At 35.7% G+C, this 12,748-nt stretch overlaps 1 protein-coding gene, 1 long non-coding RNA gene and 1 pseudogene across 2 annotated transcripts; 1 reads left to right on the top strand and 2 right to left on the bottom strand.

The window, feature by feature from the left end:
• Positions 1–452: 452 nt before the first annotated feature.
• On the bottom strand, positions 453–4,416 carry LOC103960437 (multiple myeloma tumor-associated protein 2 homolog). Its single transcript, XM_009372913.2, has 5 exons — positions 4,310–4,416; positions 3,954–4,079; positions 2,885–2,974; positions 1,800–2,067; positions 453–862 (listed from the first exon to the last, which is right to left on the bottom strand). Exons 2-5 carry the CDS (start codon positions 3,994–3,996, stop codon positions 589–591), a joined length of 675 nt encoding a protein of 224 aa, XP_009371188.1. The 5' UTR covers positions 3,997–4,079; positions 4,310–4,416; the 3' UTR covers positions 453–588.
• Positions 4,417–6,634: 2,218 nt separating this feature from the next.
• LOC125480617 lies at positions 6,635–9,472 on the top strand. The gene is made up of 3 exons (XR_007260957.1): positions 6,635–6,917; positions 7,643–7,710; positions 7,842–9,472. It is a non-coding gene; the product is annotated as an uncharacterized LOC125480617 (long non-coding RNA).
• A 734-nt stretch (positions 9,473–10,206) lies between these two features.
• LOC125480556 lies at positions 10,207–12,729 on the bottom strand (annotated as a pseudogene).
• Between the last annotated feature and the right edge of the window lie 19 nt (positions 12,730–12,748).

Here is a 12,748-nt window from a genome sequence, read left to right as displayed (position 1 = left end):
GAAAAAATTAAGTCTCCCATTATAACACATCTTATATATTTTAATTATAAATAAGAAATACGCAAAAAGCCTACTTACGCCTTGGCCTCTAAAACATTAATTTGTATACACGAAATTATTATATCCTTAATGGGCGAGACATCTAAACCCACAGGCGAAATTTCAATGACATCCACCACCTGAATTTCCTTGCTGCAAATCATCACTTTTTGTGAACTCCCTTCATTTGGTCCTCTCTCCTCACTTCCAACACCTTCTAATCTAAGCCTTCCATTACCCTCCCAGTTTTCAGTCCCAGCAGACTTCACATTTATCAGCTTCAAGACGAATTACGAATTGTGTAAATCTCCTGCCCAGGTTTCTTTTCGTCTTCTGGGTTTAGAGCCAAGTAGCGGCTTCAAGAGGATGAGCATTTAACCAGGAGCATATTAGCTCAAGAGATGAACTTGGTATGAGTAGGCAAGTTGATAAACTCACTAGTAGTAAAGCGAAACCGGAACCAACATGCTAGATTCTGCATGATTTACAATGAAATGACTTATCTCCATCAAATCTTGGAGGAAAAGATTACACAAAAGCCTTGACATATCATTCGGCGTCGGAACCATGTCTTCTCTTCTCCTTGTGTTTCCTGTCTTTCCTCCTCTCATCTGAGGGACGTTTCCCATGCTTTTCACGCCTCTCATGTTTCTCCTGCTTTCTCTCATCACGCCTCCTCTTCTTTCGACTGCTTTCATCCTCTAGCTCCTCTTCAACCTTTTCTTTTGGTGGTGAATTAGGAACATCCGACTTTCCCATTTCAGGTGGAACATCCTTCGCTGTTGGATGAAGAGAACTTGACTCATCCCAAGGGCAGGGTGCTCTGCAGTAAGATTATAAATTAATTTATTTTTGGACAAAATGGATCAAGCAAAATTACGCTAAGCAAAGAAAAAGATTATGGGAGGGAGGCTAAACATAAATTAGTAATCATACATCACAAACAAACTACACAGCAGGCTATTGGCACTAAGTACGAATATATATATATATATATATATATAGACACACACACACACTACAAGCTCATTAATTACTACATTAATCACGCCTAACAAATTTATCAAGTATCTCATAAATTCCTTTCTCAAAGTATCTCACTGCTGAAACAAAGACATACTAAACCATAAAGCCTACTACTTCCCCACCATCCATGTATTCCTTCTCCAATGGCCTACATCCCCATTTCACATTATGGGAATCCAAGAAAATATGACAGTATTCCATCACCACCCTTGGAATAGCTCTACACAATTTTCTTCTTTCGCCGTTCTATACCATAGTTTTCTTTAGAACTCTCAGAAAATGGCTGTTACAAAAACCCACCAACATTTTTTTTATAGTACACAAAATTATTATATTATATAATTGGAGAGAAGATTCAAATTATACCATAAGTCCACAAAAATAACTCCCATCCCTACTTATACTAGACAAAACGGTCAAAACCAGCAACATCATTAAACTTTCAATCTTCAAAGAGATTGATGATATAGAGCTTGTTCGGATGTGCCTTTAAAATGACTGAAAGCGCTTTTGGTGAAAATGTTTTTGGAATCAATCCTCAGTAAAAATGCAAGTAAATCTTGGAAAAGCACTTAAAGTGCTTCTTGGAAGAAGCACACGCCTTCAATCATTTTAAAAGCACATCCAAACGAGCTCATAAGTGGCTGCGGATTATTGCAATTAAGCTAGGACTACATATCAAAATGGGAGTAAGGAAGGTACAATTTAAACCCTTTTTTTGGGGTGTTACGCACCTTGCAAATCCAAGACCATGCACACGTGCTGCTTCAGCGTGCCCTTCACCTACGTCCTCTGCAGTCGAGCCTCGTTTCACAAGTTCCGAAAACTCATGCTTATCAAGCCGACTACCTTGAGCACGGCTTGCACGCTTAGGAGCTAAGCCAAGAGCCTCCCTCATAGCCTGCTCCTCCTCTTCCTTAATTCTCTTGATCTCTTCTTTTGCAGCATCCATTTCTGCCTTCTGAGCTTTTTTGTCTCTAGCATACCAGTGTAGATCTTTACCTGTGGAAGCATACAATAAAAAGTTGAGAAAATCTTTTAATAACTGCAAAACCTTTCATACATGGGAATGAAACAGGGAAAAACATTAAAATCAAAAGAAAACAAAACTATGTAAGAATCAGTATATACAGTATCTTTGCTAGTAGGTCCAACCAGACAACCACTTCAATTTCTAGAGATTAGACCTTTGTATAAAAGAAATTAGAAACAGAATGAAAAAGACTACGCAACTTTTATTGGACAAGGAGACTTCTCTAATACATTTTTCACCCATGGCAGTGGATCAGCCTTATAAAGAAAACGAAAAGCATCAATCGCTTTTATAAATTCTAGATTCAAATCATTTGTAGAAATACTCTGCACAAACAAATTCCCAATAGCCCTACAGATTCAAACAAAGTCCATTCATGCCATACAATGTGCAAATTTGGCAGACAAGAAGGAACTCGGAACTATAGTCTACATCCAAAATTGTCAGCAATCCTCATTGCAACATTAAGAGAACCAGAAGTTTACATTTGTTCATCTTTCATGAAAAGATTCCAATAATCAAAGAACAGAAAGATATAAAGAATGAAGAAATATGAGAGTAAAGACCTACAGGAGTGAATTTAAGGTATCTTAGTCTTTTCATTTAATAATTACCTAAATTTATAATTTTGTTCTATTCAGTGGCTTATCTTTGAATTGGAGAGGGTTTGACTATTTTTCAGAAGAACCACAGAGCTACTTGCAACTTAAAACCAAATTGAATACTTCATTTGAAATGAGAAAAATGAATGATTATAGCCAAATATGAAGTAACTAAACGGGTCACCTTTTTGCCATCTTCCGACAGGCGCCTTGATGCTGTGACCAAGATAGTTCTCTCGATGTTTATCAACCTTAACATCATCCCAACTGAATTCTGTGCATCAAAGGAGAAGCAGAAAGTTGATTAAATAAATAAAAAAATTTAAAAGCCTCCCAAGATAAGAATGCACCTATAGCTACAACATACAAGGATTATGTCCATGATTTACACATAAATATGTGATGAATATTCCTATTATTTAGGGTACCAAAAATATGATTTATTGTTTTTTTAACTACTAAGTTCACTTTCCTACGACTATCAGAGTTTCATTGTAGGTATTAAGAGTTTGTCGTGCTTCAACTACCTATTAAATAATGGGCGTTATTCTAAACTACTGAATTGAATTGAATGTTGAACATTAAAATCCTACGGCCGCCCAGGGATGGAGGATTGAGAGGGCAGCCATGTGCCATTGCCCACCTTAAAATTAGGGAGAAGAAAAATTAGGAAAAATGGGTAGAGAATGAGGGAATAAATGAAAGACCCTCTAGTAACCAGCCACCCTGTTGCTCCCTTGTTGTTTTTATCCTCTATCCTCCCTTCTTACTTTTCCTATCTTCTCCCCCGCATCAATATGTTTTTACATCAGAAGTTCAAGTTTTTCTATGCACTTTACAGAATGGAATAATAACTGCCTCACCAAGTCACTATCTCCGGAACAAAACCAATATTTCATGAAATCTAGTTGTGCGCATACGATAAGCTACTCCACATGCAATTATTTTTTTACAGCCAATTGGGTGATAATAGGGGGAAAAACTATCTTCGTAAACACCAAAAATCAAACACAGATCTGTATCAAATTAGTGGACTTTTCTTATTAAGTAAATAAATTCCCCTCCAGAGAAACTATATCTTTACGTTTAAATTCTACCACACTGTTAATTATTGACAATAGAAGAGATAAATGAAAAAGAACAGCCAGAGAACAGATTACTAAAGCATGAATATACAGAAAAATGTACACATATTTATATACATGTGTGTGTGCGCGTGCGTGTATATATGATGAGATAGGGAGAGGGCTTACGATCTCGACCGCCACGAACACCGCCTCTAGTGGGATGATACATATTCGATCGATGTGTATACGTGTGTTGTGCGTTCAGCAATCAGAAGGAGCCTCCTTCCTATGGTTGTATGGGGATCCGGAATTCTGTCGGAATCAATCAGCACAACATCAATCAGCTTCTCCAATTGAGCTCAAGATTTCAATTGTACACAAAAAAATCCCAAATTGTACGAAATTAGGGTTCCCATAAACCCTAAGATTACAGACTAGAGACTATCTCAAAAATCTTCCGTCAATCGAATCATGCTTAATTCATAAAACGAAAGTCAGAAAACAAAATCAATAGAAAATTAAATCATCTGGTATTGATTTACCTCGTATTATACAACTCTTTCTGAAACCAGAGCCACCCGGAGAGAGAGGGAAGAGAGAAGAGAGAGACGAGAGAGAAGGCAGATCCTGTTTCTGGATTAAATACGACCTTTACTGAATAATTGGCGTTTTCATTGATCGCACCTATTTCTTATCCAACGCTCCATGTTTTTCCACGTCACCACGTATACATTTAATATTAAAATGACTGCTGTTCTTATTTTTTTTAACTCGCTTTCTAACGAAAATAAATGATATTATATGCGCTGGGTGGAGCAATGAACTTAGCTTAACAATAGCCAATAATAATGTGGTTCAAATTCATTTTTGACGAAAATCAAACCTAAGGCCATCTCCAACCGACTCTGCCAATAAGTTATAGGGCTAGAAAAAGCTCGGAATGACACGAAAACCATCTCCAACCGAGGGTTAGGCCAAATGGCTTGTGTGCCCCATCGGGCCAAAACACCCAAATTAGGCGAAAGAGATGGCCATTTCCAGCCAGCCCACTTGCCCTCCAAAGACTACTTGGCGTTAGCTAGCTGACGTCAAGTTATTGTTGGAATTTGAATTTTTTTTTTTTTGGATGAATTTTTTTTAATTTTAATTTTTTTCTATAAATATCTAAGTCATTCCTACACAATATCTCACATACTTTTCACCATTTCATACAATCCGAAAAATTATTGAAATTATATAAAGATAAAAAAAATTCGGAGGATTATTCATTTAGCGACAAATGACGCTCAAAATATGTCCGAAAATCTTATTTTAATATGGTAATTTAATTTAATTAACCATATTAATTCAATTAAAATAATAAATTATTGAGAGGGTTATGTTTGGCCTATGATCCTTTAGTCCTCTCAGTTGGAGATGAGTTTTTTGTTAAAGGCCTATGACCCTTTGGCCCCCTCGGTTGGGGATGGTATAAAATATGGCTGACACTATATTAAAATATAATTTCTTACAAGGCTATAGGGCTAAACATAGCCATTTGGCCCTCCTTCGGTTGGAGATGGCCTAAGGCTTTTCACTTACAAAGTGAAAATGAATACTACTAAATCATAGGATTAAGTGGCTGCTTTTTAATGAAAATGTTAGAGTGCTGCTACAAGCCTAAACCCATCCCAATGTCATATTTCTTCACCCGCATTATAATTTTACTCATCATAAAAAAAATTAAAAAATTATAATGTTATTTTCTCATGACTATCATTACTAAAATAACTTCTATCATATATCTAAATTCTTTGAAAAAAAATTTAAAGCATAAATATTACAGTGCTGATAAGCCCAACCCAGCCTTGATTCATTGACAAGGCCTCTTTTCCCAATTTTTATTCCAGTTAACAGAGTGACACCCCCCCCCCCCCCCCCCAACGCAACCCCCTCCCTCCTCTTTCTAGATTCCACGACTAAGCCTCATGCCGCAATTCTAAAATTTCATTCTCATGCCCCATTTCCAAATTCGCGAAAACCAAATCTCACCCCTCCAAACCCAATTCCTACTTCTGATCTCCCATTTTATTTTTCAAGTGTTTAAATAATTGTTTCATTAGTAAAATGTTTTGAACAACTATTATATATGATTAAACTAGAGGAATAGAAAATGAAGAAAATATTATTTAAAGAAATTGAGACAATTGTAGAGAGAGTGAACGAAAAAGAGAATCATTATTATTTTTTTTTCCCTTTGATTCTTTAGATGTTAATTTACAATAGGGTAAAAATGGTATCAAGATTTCCATTAAAAAAATTAGGTAGGGAGATAAATAGTTGGGTAGGTCTATCAACACTCAATTTATTATGTTAATGACATGTTTATCCTTTTGAAAATGACGTTTAGGCCCCTATTTATAACTTTATGGAGATGTAGGTTGAATAATTTGAGAATTTTTTGTTTTTGAAGTTGTATGTTTGATTTTGAAACTGAGTGAGAAGAAATTGATCAGATGCAAAGTTATAATATGAATAAAAGAGGACAAGCCCCAAACCACTTAAGTATTTCACCCATCTAGAAGAAGTTGATGGTGTCAGTGTACTTAAGGTTTTTGTTTTCTTTTGTTTGTTTTAGCTAGGGTGGGTTGAAAAAACCAAAAACTGAAAAAAATCGAACTATAACCGAAAAAAAATTGAACTATACGTGAAAAACAGAACTGAAATGGTTTGGTTCGGTTTCAGTTTTTGGGGTTCCCAAACCGAACTGAACCGAAGTGTGTATAAAATGACGTCGTTTTACCCTTAGATACACTAATGTTGTTTTTACCCTTAAGTTAGATACGCTAATGTCGTTTTTATCCTTAAGTTAGTGTCATTTTGGCTATGCTATTAACACTAGAAGGGTTTTCTTCCCCCCGTGCCTCTTTCACTCAGTCAATGTGTCTCTCAGCCATCACTCCCTCACCCGTCACTGCTGTTCACTAATCTCTCTCAATGCACCTCCCTCACTTTGTCTCTCAATCATCCATCACTTCACTCTCATAGCTGGGAGCGCCGCAGCCTTGAAGTCGTGCAACTTCTCAGCCTTGCAACGCCTTGCAGCCCCACAGTCCTGCCGTCGAGCACTTGCCCGCCTCACTGTCTCGACAATCGACAACTGTCACAAAGGTAAGTATTCTGGGTGGGTGGGTGTTTGTGGAATTACAAAAAGAAGGAAGTAAAAAAATTGGAAAGGAAAATCGAAATGTAAAAAAAAAAGTGAGAAATGCCAAACCTCCAATTCTATCCTTTTCTCTCTCTATTATCTGTTATTCTGTTTATGAATTGTTTTGCTGCATATTAATTTGAACCATCCGCATCCTTCAATTTGAGTTAGAGTTTATAGGTAATGATTTACGTAGAAATACCACAACAATGCATGTCTCTGGTTTTTCACTTTCGACGGTCATACATTGCACTATTTTAAGAGGTTGGTTGTAGGAACAACTCGTACTTTCAAGATTTGGATTTTATGTTTGAAGATGTTTTGATGCTAGACCTTAAACCACCTTTGAGTATGTGAACAACCATCATGCTTTAAAATTATTAGTGAACTTAAAACCTAGTGATGGTACCAAAATAGGCATTTTGATAATAATTCGTAGTGGCAGTGAACTTGGTAGTTCAATACTATTATGGTTATCTTCTAGCTATTAAAATCATTTCACCGACTTGTGGTATCCAGTAGATTCATATATGTTGATTTTTCAGAGGATAATTCAAAATATGGTTATCTTCTACTGCTTGGAATTTTGCAGCATGCTTTTAAGCTTGCTCGGTTAATACTAATCTGTATTGTGATTTTTTTTTTGTTCCCTAATTGAATCTTATTGTATGTTTTCTATTTTAATTAGATGAAGTCAAATGCATCAAAGGCCTCAAGCTCAAGCTCAAACTCAATGAGATCAAAATCATCAAATAGGTCTCGTGAAAAACTAAATTCATCTACTTCAACTTCATTGCAAATAAGTTGTCATCTCTATACTTTCTCTATGATTCTTATGTCTCAACTTATTTAATAATTAATTGTAATGATTTTCTCTCTTATTTTAGAAGGACATTGTTTGTGAATCAACTCTGCCTCAACTCTCCATGGTGGCACCTCAACAAACTCCTCATCCTCATGGTGGACCCAAAAATTCTTTTGATGCAACTCCAAAAAAAGGTGGTTCAAGTGATCAAGTAAGTAAAGAATAAGCTCTCTTGGATTCACTAAAAAAATCATGAAAGGTCTACAATTTGAGAGCACTTTAATAGGATAATTAAGGGAGGTAGAGTTAAGAGGTGTGCAAGTATTGCAACAAACCATTTATGGCCGATACGGATAAAAATGGTACAACTAGTATAATAAATCACTTGGCAAGGTGTAGAAGCTACGGTCCTAATAAGGAAATATTTGTCCAAATAGGCAAAAAATCTTAACTTTTGCAGGCACGAAAGATAAGTTGGAAGCTATAAGTTTTTCTCAAGTGGAAGTTACTAAGACTTGTGTTGAGATGATAATTATAGACGAGTTACCTTTTTCTTTCGCCGAGGGAGATGATTTTCATAATTTTTGCATGCATGCATGTCCTTTGTGGAGAGTGCCTAGTCGTAAGACAATAGCTAAAGAAGTACTTGGCTTGTTTTATTCTGAAAAGGAGAAATTGAAAAGTCAGTTGAAGACATTTAGGGTGTCTAACAATAGATACATGGACTTCTATTCAACAAACAAATTACATGATTCTCACCGCGCATTTTATTCATGATGATTGTATGTTACATAAAAAGATTTTGAACTTTTGTGTCATTGCAAATCATAAAGGAGAATCCATTGCTCAACTTTTGGAGGAATGTTTGGTGGAGTGGGGCATAGAGAAGGTGTTAACTATTATAGTTGACAATGCTTCTACAAATGATTTTGGCTTAAGGGATCTAGTGCACCGAATAAGTGGGTATGATTCCTAATGCACTTTTGCATGATGGAAAATATTTGCATATGAGGTGTTGCTCATATCCTTAATTTGGTTGTAAATAATGGGATAAAGTTGTTGAATACTGCTATATAAAATTGTTGAAATTGAATTTTTTTTCACTACACAGTTCTTTCATCTGTTTTATTTAATAATAATATTGTTTTTGAGTATGTATTGTGAAACTTGTTGTTTTAATACTTATTTCATATCCAGATTGGATCTGTCTGATCTCAACCATTCATGTCTCCTGGATCCAACCTAGAGATTGAAATTTTGAACGTTGTGTTGCAATCTTTTGTGTGAGAGATATAAAGTTAACTTGAATGACCCTTTTTGTCATGCGTTGAAGATTGAAAATAAATAGTTTTGAATACATATCAAATCTAAGTAAAGTGATTCACAGAAGCAATAGATTATATATATAAACTGAATTGATTGTACAACTAATAAAAATGTCTGAAAGCGAGAACACAATAAGTCAAACAAAAACAAAACCACAAGAAAATAAAAAATAAAAAACACATTAGAAATGCTCCCAAGTTTCAACTGCCACTCACTCAACTCAGTCTCAAAGTGCACTCGATAAAATCTCAGACATCTTGACATTGTCCATTTTAAACAAGTGGGACATTAGATCCGCAAAGAAATAAGTTAATGCCATATTGAGATTCTCATCATCAACTCCCTCCCACTGCAAGGAAAGAAAAACACATATCAACTACAAACAAAGAAGGAAAAATAAATCAAATATACAAGATCCTCTTAGATTGAGACATGAAAACATACTCACCTTAATGTGATAATGTTTCCTTACATTGTTGCTGTATATCAGAAAAGACAATGAGTCATTTGGCCAGTAGGTGACGCCACAATGGATCAAAGCATTATAAAAACGTAACGTAGAAAATGTCATAATTCTCTCGAACCAATCAAAGCATGGGTTATGATCCTAAGCCATATATGTCCTGTACTTAGACATCCACTGTTTTATTATGAGGAGGTTGTCAATGGTTTTTGGCATGTTATATATTTGATTGTTGGTATTTTGATGGGAGTATTTTTGCTCACTACAAAAATCTCTGAACATGTCATGTGTTCGCATTATAAATACCATTTTTCAATTTTATTTTAGTTTTTCTAATTGTTTTTCAATATGGGTTTTCTTGGAAATATTAACAGATATGGGTCCAAAATATGAAAACTTCGAATGACATGTTGGAAATGCTTAATTCCCTAATAATACAAGTATAAGACTAATAAACTTCATCAAGTCCCATTAATTTGTTATGATAAGCATATGATAATGGATAAATGCTACTGAAAAACAATAATATGTGTGTGTGTATATATACTTGTATTTTTAAAGGGACCAGTATTATAAGAGTATAACTAAGATCTAAAACGTGGGTTCAATTAATAGCGTGGTTGTTCAAAACGAGGTTGTGTGAGTAGAAGGATCATGTAAATTGTTCTCTCATTTTAAAACCTCCAATCCCTCTCCAACCAAACGGGCGTACATCTTCCCGCCTCCCCAAATAAAAGGGGTGTACATCAATCTGTTAAAGTGAGAATGTGAAATAAGACATTTAAAAAAAGAAGATAGAACAATGAATTAAGATTCTTTCAAATGCATGCCGGAGGCAATGGCTGATTGAAATATGGATGTAGCAGCAATTGTAATAGCTGAAAATAATGCCGCAAAGAACGTGAGAGTTGATACGGTTCCAGCATGCGCCCTCATCCCAGAAGGGATTTTCCAGACAAGTTTACCGTATCCTAATTCAGAACCATTGATCTCTGGCATCTTATACAAACAGCTTTGATTTTGTGAAGTTCCCTCAACGCTACAACGCATGAACAAATCCGGCATACCAGATTTGACTTCCCGATAGCCGCTTTCATCTAGGGGCTGCAATGGATTCAGGAAAAAAAAAAAAAAAAAAAAGAAAAAAGCAAGGTTAAATGATACAAAGTAACGAATATATCAGGTTTCTTCAAGGGAATTGTTATTTTCTTTTTTTTCAGAATCCTCAGCACACAATACATGCCTCAAAGTTTTAATCACTAAAAGAAGCCAAATATCCCAATTTATATGCAATGCAGAACGAATGTAGAACCCGCCGAGATGAAAATATCTTCAACAGGGAAATCAGATACAGTTACGAATTTAATTCAAAACCATTCCACTTACTGGATATCGTGCATGCAATGGAAGCTCTACGTTGATGTTACACTCTTTATCGTACCTCAACAAGAAATTATGGCCAATATCTATGTGAACCTCGAGTCTTGACCGCGGAATGATTGGAAAGAAATGAAGGCAGTTCTAAATTTGCATCTCCAAACACAGCTATATTGCTATATGCTGCATTAAATGGACAATCCGAAATACAAGAAACGAAATCAGTGCAATATCTCTAGATTACAGGTAATATGTAGTATTTTGTTTTCATTTGGGGTGCGGAGGGAGGAGCAGAAACAAGAAGGAATAATTACCACCACGCTGAAGGAGATGTTGAAGCTCAAATGGATCCGCAAATACCCCAGATGGCAGTCTCTCAATGATTATGAGCTCACAATGGTGAGTTGGTAGCTCATATATGGGCTCTGGTTTGATGTTAACTCTAATGGATGAGGTGAGATGACGATGAGAACCTTTGCCTATCAGATTGCAGTGCAAAATTGGGCGTCTAACAACAAGACTCAGATCATGTGGCAGCACCTCGCACAAACCAAAAGGAAGCTCTTGTGCTACAAAATCTTGGAAATCTGAATCGAACAAGTTTTCATATTTTTCGTAGTAAGACTGCATAATATACTTGTTGAAACTGGAAAAGGCACTGATATTTGAGCCACCACCATCATAGTTTGAATCATAGCTTCCCGCCTGAAAAATAAAAAATATGCGTCACAGATAAAAATCATTAAATAAATCTTACAGACACGAAGATGCAGTTCATGATTTATGATAGCGTTTGCTTTTCTTATTTGCTCATCAATGCATACAAAAGGTTAGCAAAAGAAAAACAAATAAAAATAAATTTAATGAAGTAGAAAAATGCAAGGACACCGGATAAGCCATAAAATGATATGCATCTAAATAGAAGAAAGAGAGGACAAGTATACAAACATGTGCGAACAGAAAACACAAGGAATATAGAGTGGACTGCAATGCTAAATTGACAGAAAAACAAGCAAGGGACTGATAGCTTTGAAAAAAATGGTAAATTGACAGAAAAACAAGCAAGGAATATAGAGTGGACTACATGTATTTATACGAACACTGTCCCTAGTGGGATGATACATATTCGATATGCGTACAGAGTACAGACTATATATGTGTTATGTGTTCAGCAATCAGCAGGAGCCTCCTTCCTATGGTTGTCTGGGGATGGATGTTCCTGAGATGCTATCAATCAGCTTCTCCAATTGAGCTCAAAATTTCAATTGTGCACAAAAAATCCCAAATTGTACCAAATTAGGGTTCCCATCAACCCTAAGATTACAGACTAGAGACTACCTCAAAATTCTTCTGTTAATTGAATCAACTAATTCTCAATTACATAGACAAGAACAACAACAAAGCCTTATGGTCGGCTATATGCATCCTAGAACACCATTTCTCTCGGTTTTGTGCCAATTACATACACAACAGATGAAATAAAATCAGATAACCTACTTAATTCATGAAACAAAACCGAAAATTTTGTTCAGAGCACAGAAAATTAAATCATCTTCAATTGATTTACCTCATTTTAGGGAGAACTTTCTGACGATCCCAAAGGAGAAACAATTTCATAAATCCAACTTTTTGATTGTAGGATGCGAATTTATCAAGTTTTTGAAGAAAATTAAAGGTTTTCTCTGCCTTTGAGACACATAGTCAGAGAGAGAACCCAGATGCTGTTTCTGGGTTTAAATCCCACCTTGACTGAATAATTGGCGTTTTCATTGATCAGCATCCTACTACTCATCCAACACTCCATGTTTTTTCCACGTCACCAC

Source organism: the organism of the source record quoted next, unplaced genomic scaffold, assembly GCF_019419815.1.
Source record: "Pyrus x bretschneideri cultivar Hongxiangsu unplaced genomic scaffold, Pyrus_bretschneideri_v1 Contig34, whole genome shotgun sequence".
Lineage (NCBI taxonomy): Eukaryota > Viridiplantae > Streptophyta > Magnoliopsida > Rosales > Rosaceae > Pyrus > Pyrus x bretschneideri.
The sequence above is the reverse complement of the archived record's forward strand: the minus strand, read 5'-3'. Positions and strand labels throughout refer to the sequence as shown.